Source organism: Daktulosphaira vitifoliae, unplaced genomic scaffold (assembly GCF_025091365.1).
Source record: "Daktulosphaira vitifoliae isolate Bord-2020 unplaced genomic scaffold, ASM2509136v1 Scaffold_3, whole genome shotgun sequence".
In the NCBI taxonomy this organism is placed as follows: Eukaryota; Metazoa; Arthropoda; class Insecta; order Hemiptera; family Phylloxeridae; genus Daktulosphaira; species Daktulosphaira vitifoliae.
In genome coordinates this window covers 23,417,123-23,435,367 of record NW_026099574.1, presented here as the reverse complement: position 1 = coordinate 23,435,367, position 18,245 = coordinate 23,417,123, and the positions used below count along the sequence as shown (strand labels likewise).

The following is an 18,245-nucleotide window of genomic DNA, read 5'->3' as shown; positions in this document are numbered from 1 at the left end:
TATATACTTTATAATGAAGCTATAGCATTTGAAAAATCACAATCAAGAGATCAAGAGTCAATAAAACAATATTATTAAATACTTCCGTCTATTACTATTTTCTTATTAGTTAAAAACAGTATTTATTAAATTAAATTTACTTTTTTTAAATTATTTAAGTGAAAAATAATTAATATTTTTTTGTTAAAATATTTAAAAAACTTATCTTACATTACATTATTTTGGGTAAAAATGATTTTAAATGACCAAGTCGCATTAGTTACTGGGGCTGCTTCTGGAATTGGATACGAATATGTTAAGCACTTATTAGTCAATGGTGTAAAGGTAGGAAATTAATTATTTTATTATTAATAATAGTTCATCAAAAATAATTTTTTTATACTAATATTGGTAGTTATGATCATGCAAATATTTTATATTCTTTATTTTTGTTTTAAGATTATCTCGATAAGTTCTATGAAAACATAAGCTTCATTAAGCTGGGAGCTTTCGTAAACTTCTGTAAGCTTCCATAAAGTGATGGAAAAATATATTGAATTATTATTATTTTTTTTAATCAATATTGTTTAAAGAAAACTTTAAAAAATGTGAGCATGACAAAATTCAGCCACCTCACGCCAAAAACTTAAATATGGGCCTAATTATTACGGTTAAACAATTAATATCAATAGCTAAATTTTAATGTTTATTTTAAAATTATATTACTTCTAAAAAAGGTTTTTGTGTTTTCTAGTTATAGTGCTAAATTATTGACTATTTGTTTTATAATTGTTATACATCATTATGATTATACATTATGATAATTAAACAAGTTAGAATTATTATTATTACAGGTTGCAGCATGTGATTTAAATTTTCTAACATGTCAAAAAGTGGTTGATGAATTTGCATCTGATTATGGTTACAAAAACATTATTCCTGTAGAATGCGATGTTACTAACAATGATAACTTTGAAAGTAATTTACATAATTTTCACTATTTACTAGCTCTGTGTCAATTTTTTTAAGGTGAGAAATCTCGATTAGAATTATTAATTGAATTCAAAATTTGAATAGTTCGTTACATCAACACTAATTATCAGACAAATTACACTAGAAATTTTTTTTTAATAGTTCATCTATATATCAGTTAATTATTAGTATAGATTTAAACATTGTATTTTTAAAATTTTAAAATAATTTTAATTAATAATAATTTATAAAAACTTTATATTATCTAAGTATTAAGATAAAAATTTAACATTTTAAATAGTTTTATTTTGTATCTTTTGTTACTTTTAGCAATTAAAGTTTTTTTTGGACAATAACTTAATAATTTTTTTGGAAAATACATTTTTTTAAGTCGTTTTTTGAAGATTTTTTAATTAAAAAAAATAATAACATTTTAAGAAATTATTCTATTTTGATTATATTCTGAATATTATATATTATATATTATTATTATATAATATTATATATTCATACTATACATTTATACATATTATGTATAAAGATTCATTGTATTATTATTTAGTTATTTGATGTTTATATTACTGTTTGGTAAATTTGGATTATTTTTGTTGTACTGGTGTCTCATATTTAACTGATAATGCCTAAAATTATTGATTCAATGATCAAATCGTTGAATTTATTTATTTTAATAATTGTTTCTTGTATAGTCTGCTCAATTTATAATTTTTTATTATTAGTACTTAATCAGAAAAAAAAATTGTTTTTCAAATTTTTCAAATTTTTGAAATATTGTATGCTACAGTGTTTAAAACCCTGGATATTTAATTATTATTAAATAAACAAATCAATAATTAATAATAAAAAAAATTAGGAGATTTTCTATTAATATTACGAATACGAATTTATATTGCGTGTTCCTTAAATACATCCATATTGATAGAAAGAGTAAAGATTAATTATAACAATATTATCAGAGTAGTCTAGCATTCTTAAAGTTATTTCTATGTATAATTATTTTGTTTACCTAAATAGTGTAAATTGCAGCACATTGTTAAATAAAATTATGAACATTTGTGCCCTTATATTCCGCACCATCTAATAAAAAGTTAATTATTTTTAGATGCTTTTAAGACATGTATTCAACATTTTGGAAAATTGAATATTGTAGTCAATAATGCTGGTGTATTAGATAATTCATTGGATGGCTGGGAGAAAACCATTACTATCAACTATGTAAGCTTGTTGCTGTAAACTATGTTAAACACTTATAAAATCACAAAGAACTTAACAATATTAGCTTATAAAATTAAAATGTTTGTAGGTTTTTACTTCATTGTTTATTACTAGATTACTTACTATTACGTACTTACTAGATTATAATAATACCTTTATAAAAATACAATTGAACCCAGGGGCCTATCCACCTTTTTAGTATCCATAATCTGAATTATTTTATTTTTTATCGCTTAGTAAGTAACAGTATTTTTTCATAACTCTAAACTGAAATTTTTTATTTCAAGTTTCTCAATTATATTTATAAATATTAAATTGACAAAAAAACTCCTAAAAAAAGAAGTAATTATCTATTTTTTTTATTAGTTTAAAGTTTATTGTAAACTAAATACGTTAATTTAAGTGTGGAGTTGTGAGAGGAACAATGCTTGCTATCAAATACATGAGTCAAAGAAATGGCGGTATTGGAGGAATAGTGGTTCAAACAGCTTCAATAACAGCTTTGGGAGACCCTGTATTTTTTTTCCCAGTTTACAGCTCTTCTAAAAGAGCTGTTGTGGAATTCACAAGATGTATTGGGGTAAAGTATATTATATTTTATAAAAATTATTGTCGAAATCAACTAATTATCAAGTAAAGGAAATTAATACATAATGTTACAGTTGTATTTATTTGTGATAATATTTTTATTAATTACAATGCAGGATAAACGAAATTTTGATATACATGGAATTAGAATGATGTCAATTTGTCCTGGTTACACTAAAACAATGCTGACCAAAAATATTGATAGACATCTTTTTTGGCATGAAGAAAGTTCAAACCATTTTAATCAAGTCCTTCCTGAGATACAATTTCAAGAGTAAGGGTTTATATACACAGTGATTTTTGTAATTATGGTCATAAATTTAAAAGAATCATCGAGTAGAATTTTTCTAAGTGTATGTAATTTGATAAATTTTCTTTAATGGTTTATGCATCGATTCCATTAAAGACTAAATACTTAACTCAGTTTCGTCGAGTTGAATTAGAGGATTTTGAAAAATATGTAAACAATAAGAAAAAAGTAAACAAAACCGTCTAGTTCTATATTACTAATAGATCAAAATTGTGCTCTATTAGTACAGTTAAACTACACTCGTCACATTTTAAACTATAAATTAATTCTAAAATGATATGGAATAATATTGATTTTTTTTTACATAATTAGGGCAGACCACGTTGGAAAATCATTGATAGATATTTTACATCAAGGTAAAACAGGAGAATCGTGGATTGTTGAAAACGGAAAACCACCAAAATTGGTAATAAATTATTAAAATATGTTTTAATAAACTTTTAAAAATATAATAACTTTGTTTTTGTGAAATTAAAATAATTTTTGAAACACAGAACACTCAAGTTTTATTAATGGATTATATTTAAATTTAATTAATCAATATATTCGGCATATTTAAACTAATATATATTTTTTTAAATAAAATTTTAGTTTTGAATCAAATAAAAAAAAATTATAAAAAATTCTCAGTCTTAAGTTTTTATTTCATCCTTTCACTACTAGTATTATTATAATTAATTTATATTAAACTCATTTTTTTCTTTAAACTTTTTTAATTGTATGTTCCAAATTTAAAAACAAATAAGTAAACAAAAAGAGATTTCTATTGCTCGGAGAAATCGTTTTTTGTAAACTATGAAAGAAATATTATACGGAGCTATTAATAAACAAAATAGTTCATCTTTTAGCTTCGATGTGAAGCTGAGAAAGTATTAATTTTTTTGATAAATAGTTTAGATTAATACAAATTTTTAAATATTTTGAAAATATCAAAAGAAACAAACGTTCCTTTCTATTTATATCTGAACAAATTTATACTTTTGAGGGTTTATGTATGTTTGAATCATTTAGTTTTTAGAGTTTTACATTTAAAAATTGTGTAAATTTTATACATTTACATAAAATTGTATTCCTAGTTTTTCTTAATAAAACCAAGTAATTATACTGAAGCATAATTAAACTCTTTTAATTTGTAGATACTCAATTTTTTCTTATATAATTCCAGCTAAACAAAAATTTTTTGCTAAATATTTCTTAAAAAAAAAAAAAAAACTCGATTGCTATAAAAAAAGGTTTTAGAGACCTATTTGTAAAAAATGGTTTCATAAAATAGCAATGGTCTTAGATGGATCATAAAATATTATTAGTTAAAGTTATTTTCAAATTGATAAAATATTTTATTAAAATATCAACTACAAGAAGATTTGTCTGTTAATTGTTTGGTGTATAACGATTACAACTAACATTTTCTTGTAACGATGCAAATAAAAATGTATGAATTTTGGCCATCGTGACTATCTTTTAACGTTGGTCACTCCAATATTTTAGCGTCAATTAACATAACTTGTGTTTGTACAATGAATTAGTTGTTTTATGAAAATTTTAAAATTATAAATGTATGTTCTCATTAATCAATGTCTTGTAGAATAATAGCGTAGAATTTAGTATTCTGTTAAAAAATTATTTACATTGATATGATTTAAGATTATTTATGATATTTTGAAACTACTTATCAGTGTGACTTTTGCCTATCGTGAAGTTGATTATCTTATGAATGCCGTGGGCGAAGGAAAGTGTAGATTTTATGGTTACTATAAGTTACTATACGACAGCGACGAGCTCTGTTGCGGTTGTTGTTTATCGACTCCTTCCACAGACCACTGTAAACGCTTGAACGTCAATCACGTACGTTTTTATGAAAAAACTCGTCGTTTCTAATTTTTTTACTAGAAGTACATTATAGAGAAGTTTTAGTGAAGTTACTTTTAAGAGCTAAGAATAATTTGATTGGTTTGATTCTTCGAAGTACAACGTCTCATTTGGTAAGGTGATAAATATGTAAGAGAATTTAAATGAAATATGCTAGCGCAGGTCAAGTTGTTTTGAATATTATTGTATATAAATATAATAAAAAATATTTTAAAAGTGGATTTTTTAAAATTATGCTTCAAATAGTATGTTATAATGATAATATAAACATGGTAAGTTGTAACAGTAAACGAAGGATATATTGTTATTTATAATTATATTTGAATTCATAACAGTGTAAAAATACCAATTAAGTATATACATAATTAAGTAATAATACAAAATCATGTTTAAATTTGTTATTAAATGTGATTCATTGTTTTAAAGATAATATATCATAGTACTTTCATATTGCAATACTTTTTCGTTGTTTACTTTTTTACTAATTTTATTATTTCCATGAAAAATTATTCTTATATTCACAACCAACAAAATATCATATGTGAGTGGACTTAATCCAAAAAAAATCTGCAAATCTGGATAGTGGCCAGTTCACATGAAAATATGTATTGAAAAGAAAAAATGAAAATGCATAGTCTATATGATAAATTCCGTCCAACGATTTCTATTTTTAGTTTCCTCCTCATGACCTAATTTCATGAGAAGAATGACTATCTTTTTTTAAAGTTTTATCAGTCATTATTTTTGCTATTTGTCACACGTGCTTATGCTGGAAACTTTTGCTTTTTGTCAATTTATTAAACAAGATTTTTTGTAAACGTGTTCTCTATCAATAAAAAATATTTAACTGGTTTACAACTATTCGTTTTATGAGTATTGTTGATACTAATTTTAGGAAATTCATGTACCTATGAGTTAAAGTTTCATATATGAGAACGCCTGTGATTATTTAATTTAAATTGAATTTCAAGTTTGCAATTATCTAGAATTAATATATGCATATTTGATACATATGAGAAGTTAAACAAAATTATTTCATTTAAATATTTTAAATTGGAATAATTACATTAGCCTTATCACGTTTTAGATTCACAAAGAGTTATTAACAAAAAGTTAAAAGAAATGAAATATAATATTACTTGCATAATATCATTAATATATTATTTTTTTAACTTTCATTTTATCAAAATATCTTAAATATACTGTAGAATAATTAGTTCAAAAAAAAATTATTTTATTTTTTATAAATAATAGTTTACTAGAATGATATTAATTTAACTTTAATGTAAAAAGACAAAGTTAACTTATTACGCTAATAGAAAGTATTAGGAACCCACTTTTAATTAACGTAAAAGTTGAAACTAAAATTAATTTAAATTACAAATGTTATAATTTATCTAAAAGGTTGAAAAATAATAAGAAAAAATTATCAATTTAATATATTTTTGAATATTTATTTTATTTTTAAGTAAAAATATGTAAATTTTTAAGTAATATATATGTTTTTTATTACAATAAAAAACTGTGAAGTCACAAGCGTTTGGTTTTAAAAAGTATTAATTTCCAATAATGAACATTTGTATGAGGTTAAATGACTAATTTTTAAAATAAAATTTATTAAGTAACGCATAAAATAATTGAAAATTTTACATTATGGTCACAAGTATGAATATTCGAAAAATGGTGTATGTCACTTTATTAATGGTAATTTGATTTATGATAACTAAATCAATTTGTTTATTGTTGTTTAAGAATTAGGCCAACGCAATGTGCATTATTTTCAATGTCAATTCTTATTTTTATTTTACCTACTCCTACTGTGTTTACAATGTATTCTTACCATATGAGTGTAGTTTATCGTTGAAAAAATCATTTATGATGCCGTCATCATATTTGAGGTTACTGCTACCGACACCCAATTGTTACAATATGTATTGGATCAAAGAATAGGTACCGCATGCAATAATGAACCGGGGTCACCGCATATTTATTGTTTTAAAAAGAAAAAACTGAATAATATAAAAATCAATTACTATTGTTTGTATCATCGACTATGTGGTTATAAAATAGTATTCATCTAAATATACAAATAGATTTTTTAATGACATTCACCGCAAATAAACACTAGATTAAACACTTGAAAATAAATGACTCACCAAACACAAAATTTAATTGTAATACAATTCACTTGACTTATTAATACAAATGAAAAATCTATTTGATTAAATAGATTTGTTCAAAAAAACTTAGCTTTCAAGCATTTAAAAAATGACATCATTAGATTACTGATTAATATTACTGTATATATATTTACAATGAACATTATTAAAAATTATTATTTATAAAAAAAATATTTTGGTATAATGAATTTGATCGATTGATACCTGTATTCAGTGGCGCAACTATTAAAACTTAATGAAATAGTAACGCAGAGAAATTTTTTTATGAACAATAAAATAAAGGTGATTAAATATTTAAAAATGCATTATTTGTCTGTGGTTATATTAAATAAACAATCAAAACAAAAAATATTCATAACAAATGTCTAGTTAATTGTCATTTTAATTTATAATTAATATTTTTAGCAATAATAGAATGTCTCACACTGTGACAGTTACAAGAACTACAACGTCTACGACATCGGCAATTATTTTGAATACTGGTTATGTAAAATCTGCACCTGGCCTTTTAAAATTGATCGAAGTTGTACGTATATCATTTTAATTATTTTTAGGTGTTTGAGATACAATTATAATTGCAATTTTTTTATATTATAAAATAATAAAACAAAAAAGTGTAATGAGTTTTTTTTTTGTAATTTATTACATTGAAATTTCTCTAAAATGAAATACATTTGTGAAGAAAATCACTATGAGTTTTATAATATAAAGTTACTAAAAAACGGAAAAGCTTTTTGGCTACGGTTAATCATTTTTATTTGCGTACAAATCGATTACATGTTAGCAATAAACAATTGATCTTATTTGTTGACAAGATAGTAGTGAAAATAAAAATTCTAATATAACTGAGCCATTTTTTGTAATAAATTATATTCTAAACGATAATATATTTAATATCATGGGAAAACAATATTGATGTTTAATAATTTTAAATGTCTCAATGTTTAAGAATTACATACATTAAGGCTTTGTATTGAAAACAAACTATAGAAAGTTTTTTTTTCTTTTCTAGTGCAGTGATTAATAAACTGCCGTATATCATGTCCTCTATAAATACTATCTGACGTCATTAAAAGATATATTAATCCTAAAGCACAATATACACTCCTCGGTAAAGCAACTATTATGACTGACTGTCACGAAAAATGTGTTCGTTTTGTAGCCATATTTAGGGGGTTTGCAAGTGCTAATGTTTAGTATGACTACACATGGTCTCAATTTTATGTGTCAATAGACTTTACATCTTATAAATAATTTATAATAATAGACATATGAAACTTGCATACGAATCATTATCCAAACAATGAAACATATTTACGTAAGTCATGTTACATAATACTTGTTTGATTTAATATTAAACAGAGAGAACTGAAAATAGATGTTAAAATAATAATTTGTAAAGTAAAGTTTAAAATTACACACAGATTCTACTGTTCCTTGATTTCAATTTTAATTTAAACTAAATTATTTTAAAAAGTTCTACTAGTAATTTTCTGAATGAAATTTAATCATCACTATCTTTTATTTTTGAAGATCGATTGACTATATTTTGAGAAATAAATTGACACAAAAGTATAGATTATTAGGTATAATTATTATTACGCGTTATTTTCAGGTCATATTTATATCCGTGACTAATATATGAAATGATTTTTATGATACATTATGATCCTTCTATTAGTCGAAGTATTTTGATGAGATCATAAATTATTCAAAAACTAAATTATCTCTGTAACTAGTGGAACCAGACTTTAAGTGTACTATTTCATTCACCTACTCATAGTAGATAACCAAAAAAATGAAAACTATAATGTAACAGTCGAAATAACTTTTAAGGTATAATAATAGACTCGCGAATACTGATTTCTAAATGGCGATACAAGCACTAAGACATTTTACCAATATAATTTAGATTTCAATTGTTGTTTAAAGTAATACCTAAGATAAAAGTATACTTTAACAATATAATTATTATTTAATTCTATGAAAAGTATAATAAATTCACTTTTTTTTTAATTTTATAATATTATGTTTATACCAGCTATTCAAAGTTTAGGTGACATTTTCTTTCAGTCCAGATTCTCAAATGTAAAATTTAAAAAATTACATTCGCTTAACTATTTTAGCTTATTAAGATAATGATTACTCTTTTTAAAAGTTGAATTATTTACTTTATAAAGAAATAGTCTTATAATGAATTGTTGCATTCATATCATCTATCAATGTTTTATTTTTAATATTGAAATTTCAAAAAGTTATATTTAATAAAAACTAGAACAAAACATGTCCATTTTATGTACATAAATGAAATGTTTTATTGGAAAGACACGATCGATATTGTTTCTGAAAACGCTGTGGCGCCAACTCCCTCTTCGTAGCCTTAACAGTAGTTTATATTACAACTGTTGTATAATAGCAATTAATTATACTAAAAACTACATTTTAATCTTTCTTAGGTAAATTACTAAGAATATTCAAACCTATCAAGGTGGATGTTTGATTTATCGTCGACCATTAGATTTCACCTAAAATAATAATAATTTTGAAAAAAACATTTCTTGATTCGTTTATTTATTTCAACATTTATAAGTGGTTAAATAATTTTTAGACCTAACTCGTTATCCCTCTTAAGAGTATTAATTATATTATTTTTAATGAAAATTTACATATTTACATATAATGTTAGATAATGATTTCACTAAGAAAATTTAATAGATGATATAATTAAGAAAATGACTGGTCGATAATAACTTTTGAGGCAGTACTTCGGAAGTTATTAACATTATAAAATGTAGACTAAAAGTAAAGTTTGGGTAATGTTATTTTTATTATCATTATGCATTTCTCTATCGTGCAACTCCTCCCACCTATAGGTATAAAAAAAAAAATAAACCGTAAAATAACGTTCATTTTCAAAAGTTTTATGATTTTCTATTATATGATCTAATTATACATGCAAGTTGCTATTTAAAAAAAATAAGTCCGGTACCCACATATGGGACAAGGGAAAAGACCCAAACAGTATTATTCACTTAAAAATCGAGTTATAAATACCAGTTAAAAAGCCAAAAAAAAAATTCACAAAATAGTGTTTAACAATAAACACGTTTATTTATTTGTAATTGTAGTCAATGGCGTATCTAAGGGTAAGCCGTAGCCTAGGATGTCATTTTTTTGTGACTACATTTTTTTAAGAGGTGGCTCTTTTTGGTATTATGATTTTAAAATTATTATTATGTATATTTAAACACCTTTTGTACAAGGTTTTCCAAGTATATATAATAATTTAAAAAAACTTTTTCTTTATTTATATACGAATAAGGAAAATTACTATATGTAAAATTAAAATAAAAAATCGTCTTAATAAAATTATAATTATCTAAGAATATTAGTCATTTATAATGTAATAAATATTAATCAGTAATAATAGTGAACATATACAAAATACTAGATACTAAGTATTTGGGGAGGAGGGGGGGCATAATAGTTTAGTCTAGGGGTTATAGCCATATAGCTTAATACGCCACTGAGTGTAGTGTTGCAGATTGATTATTTTCCCTTTAATCATTTATAATTAACTGTTTACAAATAATTTTTTTTGAAGTATTGCTTGTTCCATTTTTAGGGTTCTAATCTATAGCGCGCCAAGAGAATTGCTGTGGTGGGAGAGGTGTTATAAAAAAAACAATTTTCGGGAAAGTTCAATATAACTGATAGATTTTGATTTTAACATACCAAACACACAATAATCCCTCATCTAAAAAAACGGGTGTTTTTGAGTTGTATATAACTTACTAATATCTAATTATAATATTTGTTTGATTTCAGATTCTCGGAGGAATTATCTTATTTATGCTTTTTATTAAAAGAAATGAATTATGCAGATGTTGGATCTTTGACTACAATACTCCATACTTTTTTTTCTCTTCTATAGTTGCTACATTTTGCATAACAAGTCTAATATTGTTGATTTCATGTTTACTATCTATTTCAACTGGACCTATTATATCAAAAACAAACTTTGTAAGTTTTGTCTTTTAAAAGGGTATTTATACACCAGATTAATGATTCTACTAAAGAAAAAATTGATAGTACTATAGCTATTCTTACTATACATGTTGGATCAAATCTAACTGGCTTTTATAACTTTTATAATTTTTAATGTAGTCTAAGAATGGAAAATTATTTTTTTTTAAATTACAGTGAAATTTTAATTTTATCTTTAAAAGTTGTTTGTTATATATTATCCATTCTGTTTAAACTAAATTTAAACTTAATATAATACTTATATATTTAAAATTCAACTAAACTCAATAAATTAATATAATATAAAAATCAAAAATGTTATTAATGTCTTTTTATTTTTATAGGAATTCATTTATCATGGAACTGGATTTGTACTTCTATTGATTGTAGCTATATATTTATTTGCTGAACAAAATGAAAAAAAGATTGAAAATCTTTTCCTTTCATCATCAGTAAGAACATTTTTATTTTTAGATTATATATATATGTATTAATTGAAATTTATATTTAATTCAAGATGATATTCTGCTAAACAATTTTTAAGATTAAATCTATAATTTATATAATATTTAATAGATTAAGGGTTTATTTTTGTATGTTTTACGATACATACACAATTCGTATTTATTAGAGAATATTTAGAATCATAAATATTAGATCGCACCTGCTATACAACTCATTTTTAAGGACAATTTAGTATGAGAGAGAAAAAACGTAGTTTATGTAATATGGCTTTTCTTCCTCTAAATCATACGTCTACTAGTTTACGGGACATTTGTACTGGGGCCACTTAAAAAAAGCCTCGATAACAGATAAACAAACTATTTATCATAATTTGTGAAAAATAAAATTTTATTGATAGCGAATGACTTTTTTTCCTTGATTCTTGATTCATACCCATTAACTTAAACATTTATAACAGTTATATTTATCAGGTTCTTAAAGAAAAAAATGCGAAAATGTAAAAAATAATCTGATCATATTTTGCGATGTTACAATCCCGATTTTTGGGTTTTAATTGAACCCGAACCGAACTTTCAATTTTTAAATCGAAATAGAACCGAACGATCATCAATTTTAATCATTTTAAGGCAAAATATTTTTTTATATTATTATTTAATAAATTCAGCATGATATTTAATTATACTAGTTTGATATTTAAATAGTTTTACATGGAAAATTTCGGTTCGATTTTTTTAAAATTTGAAGTTCAAAAAATACATAGTTTTAATAAAATAAATTTAATGAAAAATATTTTATTTTTAGATTATAGCGATGATTATGTCTGCACTGTATTTATTAAGCGCAATTTGGGGATACCGATCATACAAAGGCCCATAATACATTTTTTATGACAAAAATGATTGAATAATCATTCACAATATAGCAATGAAAAATCAACTCGCACTTTGCTGCCACATATTGTAGCTTAATATAATTAAAAATAATTGCTAAAAATTTTATTTTTTGAAATTTCAAATCTTAATTATATTTTAAAACGTTCCTCTTCTGTGCGATGAAATTGAAGTATTAACATATTCGGTTAAGTTAATAAATAATCTTTTCTTAATGATTTTTTAATATTATTTACGTATTTATATAATTATTTAATGTTATATTGTTTGTATTTATTTGTTGTCTTCTTGATACTATCATGTTGTAAGGAATTTATGTCTTCGATCATATATACTGGATTGATAAATAGCATAATAGAATAGTATAATATCAGCAAATGTAATGCAAAAATAAGCCATAGTATTTTTTAATACTAATTGAATAGTTAATAAGTCATAAATTTTTTTTTTATATTTCAATTAAATATAAACTTTTAATTGGCGTCTCCATCAGCATAGATTCTCATATATATTCTAGGTATCCTATGCACATATTATCCAATGTATATGATCTAAGGTTTTAAATTTTTACCTGGTTTTGCGTACCAAATTATTTTTGCATTTGAATATATTAATATTCACAATTATATTCTTTAAGTGATTTCGCTGTGCCTTGAGATTTCTAAATTAATATTGTATTTAATTTTTAGAAATATATTTTGTATAAGAGTTAAGAATCATATATGTGAGCTTTACTTTTGTACTGATTGTACAACGTAAAATAAATAAAAAATGTTGATAATTTATTTGTGAGAGCTTAACACAACTATAACAAGCTTTAGTTTTTTAAATGATTGAAGTTAAATAATTATTAATTAAGTTTAAGTAATTGTTTTATTTATCATTTATGTGTGTTGTCTTTTTACATTTGTTCAGATGTAACGCATTTAATATATTATAATTTCAATTTCAGTCGCATTTATTTTTAAGTATAAACATTTATTAAAATAGAGTAAAATATTACCTGTGTTCCTTTTATTAATATCTAACCTTATGTTTATATGTTTTAGCTTCGAGAGAGGGTATTAGTGAAAAGATTCTGATTTTCATAAAAAAGCTATTCATTTCGCCGTAATTAAACAATTTTTACTTTTTTATACTATGTAAAAAGTATATTTTTTTAAATTTATTTTTAATATATATATAAAAAAAAAAAAAAACAATGAATTTATTTTAATTTTTCAATAAAGCCGTTTTTTATAATATAACATAGTAAAAGCAATATAATTTAATGGGTTAACAACAATTTTTGAACGAGTTCCTATTAAATTACAAGCATTTTAATACACAGAATGGATATAGCTCGCACTGATGTATATTATATAAGAATTGATCACTCGTGGCCAATATTATTTAAAATTGTGTGGTGTTCATTTATAACGCACACTACATACCCATTTGTATTAAAATTGTAATTTAATAAGTCTTTGTCCTAAAATTGTTAACGGTCCATTTAAAATTTTGTATGAAAAGTGCTAAACTGGCTACTTTTAAATATTTAAGATCAAATGGGATACTTGTTTTTAATACATAAACAAAAATTTTTATTTTAAAAACTAGAGTACATAACACCAATAATATAGTTGGCAGAGTAAGATGACAAGGTTTATATCATGAATTTTTTCAATTGTCTTTTATTTTTCAAGGGGTGAAATATATATTATCCTAAAATTTTTCGTTATTCATTGTTTGTATTCATCATTTTCGTTCAATATATCAATCATAAAAACAATTTTATGTTCATCCCTTATAAGGGTATCAACTTTAATTTATCAAATAACGAACACACATAATTAACTAGTTGATTAAATAGATAATGATCTAATTAAGAAAACGATTGGCCTATAACAGTTTTTGATCAGTGATTCAGAAGTTATTAATATTTTAAAATGTAGACTGGAAGCAAATATCCGGTAATGTTACTTTTATTATTATTATGCATTTCCGTCATACTACCTAGTCATTAGCATGTTAATAACTTCTAAAATACTGGTGACTTGTGTGTTGCTATCTGAAGAAAAGTTGACACCCTTATAAGGTATAAGAATGAGCATAAAATTTTTTTTATAATTGATATGTTAAGATAAATATTGAACTAAAAGAAACCAATAAAAAAATTATTAACATTATTTTGATAAATCAAAAGGTATATGATAAGTGAATCATGATGTTGTTATTTAAAAGCTAGATGTTATTATGTATCTTCTATTTTTTGTTCTTAGTTCAAAAATGTTTCCAAATATTTACTATAAAGTAACAATATCGACTATAAAATATAATTGAATTGATTTTGTAGTAGTTCTTATATAATGTATATAATATTATATTTTAATCATTTATTATGTGGTATATGATATATTATACCAAATTAATTTTTATATTACCTTAAAACATAGTCATTACTACAAATTAAATTATCTAATTTAACTTAAATTATTGAACACTTATTCACATTAATAGGTTATCTAGAATTTAGAAATCAGTTATTTTAAATAACTCAAATTTTTCAACACTTATTACACTCATATTCTTAAAAAAAAAAAATGTATACAAAACAGCATCGTTTTAATAGAACGTTATAATTTTTTTTTCCATAACACTTAGCAAAACTACAAAATTTAATGAAAATACAGGATTACTTCTTCAATCATAAATATCTTCTCGATCACACACATATTGAACAATATCCTTAGGTCTATGCAACTTTTCAGCATCTTCATCCGGTATTTCAAAGCCTATACATTAATTTACAATGATAAGAATTTTTGCTAAATATGAGTAAAAATAAAACATTAGTACCAAATTCATCTTCTATAGCCATAATAACTTCAACATGATCAAGAGAATCTAAACCAAGATCATTTATAAAATGTGATTCTAGACTCAGCTAAAAAAAAAAAGAGAAAAAAATTAGCACATAATAATAAACTTTATAACATATTAATTTCAATTAAAACTAAATATGACACTATTTTTCCATTACTTTATCATTATAATTTATACATTAACTAAGTATAGTTTTTGATTAAAATGGTCTAACTTAAAACATACAATTTTTTTATTAATATTATTATCGAAAATTTATAACTAAATATTTATGCCTAATTTTGATTTTTAATGAAAATTAGTTTTAACCTTTAAGGAAAATATGTAACAAAAAGTAATATAAATTAAAATACATAAAGAAAAATGCTAAAAAAGCTATTAGAAAAAGTATCAAAATTTAAAAAAAGTTTGAATCATAATCCCAAAAAGCCTAAAAATAAATTAATAAGTTTAAAAAATAAAACTGTAGTTAAAAATATAGTTAATTTGTAGTACTAAAGGTTTTTAATTACAAGACGAAGATTATTAAGAATAATCATTGAAAAATATCAACCAATTTTATTTAAATTATTTATACCTTATCTGGATTAACTTTATCATATAATTGTAATACCAATAGTACACGTTTTTTAATTTGTTCAATAGTCATTGGTGGCTTGACGCTGTACCTCTGGATACTTGTCTGAAATAGAAAATAAATTGAATATTACATACCTTGTCTGCTGTAACTTTATCGTACGCTTTGCACACTTTTAGAACTCTAGATTCTACTTCAGTCAATAACAATTTATTGGAAGTTGTACTGTTTGAATACCATTGACCAAATACCTTAAAACCATAAATTTTTTTAACTTCCCTCTTTCAACCACTATACATATCTTCTCTTTTAAGTTCAAATATTAATAAAAATTTCACTTACTAAAGGTGTGTTTATCTTTAAGTTAAGGCTGTTAATAGTCACTTGACTAATATGACGTTTTTCTGGAATCATCGAACATCTCCTCAATACCAATAGACTTGAGTTAGAGAATGCATTACGAAATGTCTTCCCTAGAGAAGCCATATTTTTATGTGAGAATAACTTATTATTACTTATTTAATACAATTTAATGAAGAATTTCAATCAGAAATTCTAATAACCGATCAAAGTGCTATCCGGGATAATTATCACAAGGTCGAGATTCCTAAATTATTACACCGAAAACGAAACATATGATTTTTTTAGGTTATGCTTGTAAAGTACTTGGGTATTTTGATAACGCCATTGCACGATAAAGATTTTAATAAACTAAAAAATAATTTAGTAATCAATTATTTTCTTTTTTTTTATCTAAATTTCGTTTTTAATTAATAGTTTATTTATATGAGTATTCAAATGTTTGAATTTATTTATCTTTGTTAAGAGAAACAATTTGTTTTTTTACAATTTTTGGGTTAGATAATTATTTTTAATTTATCAAATTAGTAATTTTTACATATAAGACAAATAAATATTATATTAATAAAGTTAACATATATTACAAGTCAATTTTGAAAGGCGATCTTTATATGTATAAAAAAAACTTATAAATAAAAATAAATTTACCTCTTCAAAGGGCGCTGCTGTACAATTAACAAATTAGTTTATGAAATAAATGGTAATTAGTAATTAAAAATATGTACATAATATGGACATATATTTTTTGAATGGGACGTGAGATTATTTCAAATTTGACGCTTTAAGACCATTAAACAAAATATTTATACGTTTCCTTTTTAAACTAATAATATTCGGTAGGTTCGTTCGTTAAACGTTCAAGATTTTTCGTCTTTATTCATTATTATGAAGACATAGCGTTCTATAAAGATGAAATATATTTTACATAAAATTATAACGACTCTAACGTTTAGTATATAACGTGTTTGGGTATCCGAAATTAGGTAATTTATTTATTGATATTCAATAAAGATCCTCTACTTATATTATTAGATAATGTTATATAGAAACATAAATTAAAATATAGTCCTCATAATAATAACTGTAGTTCCCAAATGTAATCATAATAGAATAATTTAAACGTCTGTACGCATTTTTATTCATATTTGATGAAAATAATGACATTTTTAGTGGGAATATTGGTCCTAGGCCAAAAGAAATTTAGGGTGGTCTCTACCCTGTCTCTATTCTCGGATCGTAAGTATACCACGATAAATATTTACAAAGTTCTTTACTATTAAACTAGAAGTTAATTCAGAATAAAATCATCAGTGAGTGAATTCCAAAAAGCTATGGAAATGTCCACAGCAAGATATTGGTATTGGTGTATTTCAAAATGACATAATAGTGGTGGGTATACAATTCAGGAACACAACATATAATTAGGTAAATTATTAAATGTTTTACATAACTGCGATTTGGGAGTAAAGCTAAAGAAATGAAAGTTTTTACAAAAATCAATGGATTATCTTGGTCATAGAATAGATGAAAAAGGTTTACACGCGTTAATCATTTTTAGATTTAGTAACGTATTACATGAAGTGTATTCCAAACGTAACTGAAATATTAAAACCATTTTACACACTTTTACGTAATGACATTAAATGGCACTAATTATCAAATTGTGATAATTCATATAAAAAAATTAAACAAATTCTTATTTCAAGGGCCACATTAGCATACTATAATCAAAAAAATACCACTTAATAGTAGACAATTCTTCGTTACACAAAATATAGTCTTATCACATGTGTACCCTCATAATTCTGATGCCGAGTGTAAGTTTCCACTAATAGAAAAAGAAAGACTAGCTATAATATTCAGCACTCAAAAATTGTATGATTATCTCTATGCATAAAAATGGTGTTTCAAAATACGCAGCAAATCGTTTA

The 18,245-nt window shown here is 23.4% G+C and overlaps 3 protein-coding genes across 6 annotated transcripts; 2 read left to right on the top strand and 1 right to left on the bottom strand.

Annotated features, from left to right (window-relative positions):
• Positions 1-44: 44 nt before the first annotated feature.
• Positions 45-3,661, top strand: LOC126903276 (15-hydroxyprostaglandin dehydrogenase [NAD(+)]-like). Its single transcript, XM_050681382.1, has 6 exons — positions 45-324; positions 834-957; positions 2,072-2,184; positions 2,588-2,764; positions 2,889-3,046; positions 3,395-3,661. The coding sequence occupies exons 1-6, from the start codon at positions 232-234 to the stop codon at positions 3,501-3,503; spliced, it is 774 nt and encodes a 257-aa protein (XP_050537339.1). The 5' UTR covers positions 45-231; the 3' UTR covers positions 3,504-3,661.
• Positions 3,662-4,839: 1,178 nt separating this feature from the next.
• Positions 4,840-13,514, top strand: LOC126900630 (uncharacterized). 3 transcript variants are annotated; one of them, XM_050676482.1, is made up of 5 exons: positions 4,840-5,080; positions 7,537-7,657; positions 10,960-11,154; positions 11,502-11,609; positions 12,424-13,514. In XM_050676482.1, the coding sequence occupies exons 2-5, from the start codon at positions 7,547-7,549 to the stop codon at positions 12,496-12,498; spliced, it is 489 nt and encodes a 162-aa protein (XP_050532439.1). In that variant the 5' UTR covers positions 4,840-5,080; positions 7,537-7,546; the 3' UTR covers positions 12,499-13,514. The 3 variants fall into 3 exon arrangements, with proteins under 3 accessions (XP_050532439.1, XP_050532438.1, XP_050532440.1); XM_050676481.1 differs by having other exon boundaries at positions 4,842-5,064; XM_050676483.1 differs by lacking the exon at positions 4,840-5,080 and adding an exon at positions 7,391-7,413.
• A 1,585-nt stretch (positions 13,515-15,099) lies between these two features.
• On the bottom strand, positions 15,100-16,567 carry LOC126900631 (acyl carrier protein, mitochondrial). Of its 2 annotated transcripts, none has more exons than XM_050676484.1 (4): positions 16,297-16,567; positions 16,092-16,205; positions 15,351-15,438; positions 15,100-15,286 (listed from the first exon to the last, which is right to left on the bottom strand). In XM_050676484.1, the coding sequence occupies exons 1-4, from the start codon at positions 16,438-16,440 to the stop codon at positions 15,195-15,197; spliced, it is 438 nt and encodes a 145-aa protein (XP_050532441.1). In that variant the 5' UTR covers positions 16,441-16,567; the 3' UTR covers positions 15,100-15,194. The 2 variants fall into 2 exon arrangements, with proteins under 2 accessions (XP_050532441.1, XP_050532442.1); XM_050676485.1 differs by lacking the exon at positions 16,092-16,205 and adding an exon at positions 15,955-16,059 and having other exon boundaries at positions 16,297-16,564.
• Between the last annotated feature and the right edge of the window lie 1,678 nt (positions 16,568-18,245).

What these genes read in the sequence shown, in the direction of transcription:
- LOC126900631 (XM_050676484.1), bottom strand. Translation starts at nt 16,440, where the DNA reads ATGGCTTCTCTAGGGAAGACATTTCGTAATGCATTCTCTAACTCAAGT. An exon ending in ATAAAGTTACAGCAGACAAG is followed by an intron (nt 15,439 to 16,091) that starts GTATGTAATATT and finishes TTTTTTTTTTAG; the next exon opens with CTGAGTCTAGAATCACATTT. An exon ending in GGCTATAGAAGATGAATTTG is followed by an intron (nt 15,287 to 15,350) that starts GTACTAATGTTT and finishes ATTAATGTATAG; the next exon opens with GCTTTGAAATACCGGATGAA.
- LOC126900630 (XM_050676482.1), top strand. Translation starts at nt 7,547, where the DNA reads ATGTCTCACACTGTGACAGTTACAAGAACTACAACGTCTACGACATCG. An exon ending in TTTTAAAATTGATCGAAGTT is followed by an intron (nt 7,658 to 10,959) that starts GTACGTATATCA and finishes GTTTGATTTCAG; the next exon opens with ATTCTCGGAGGAATTATCTT. An exon ending in ATCTTTTCCTTTCATCATCA is followed by an intron (nt 11,610 to 12,423) that starts GTAAGAACATTT and finishes TTTTATTTTTAG; the next exon opens with ATTATAGCGATGATTATGTC.
- LOC126903276 (XM_050681382.1), top strand. Translation starts at nt 232, where the DNA reads ATGATTTTAAATGACCAAGTCGCATTAGTTACTGGGGCTGCTTCTGGA. An exon ending in TAACAATGATAACTTTGAAA is followed by an intron (nt 958 to 2,071) that starts GTAATTTACATA and finishes AATTATTTTTAG; the next exon opens with ATGCTTTTAAGACATGTATT. An exon ending in AATTCACAAGATGTATTGGG is followed by an intron (nt 2,765 to 2,888) that starts GTAAAGTATATT and finishes ATTACAATGCAG; the next exon opens with GATAAACGAAATTTTGATAT.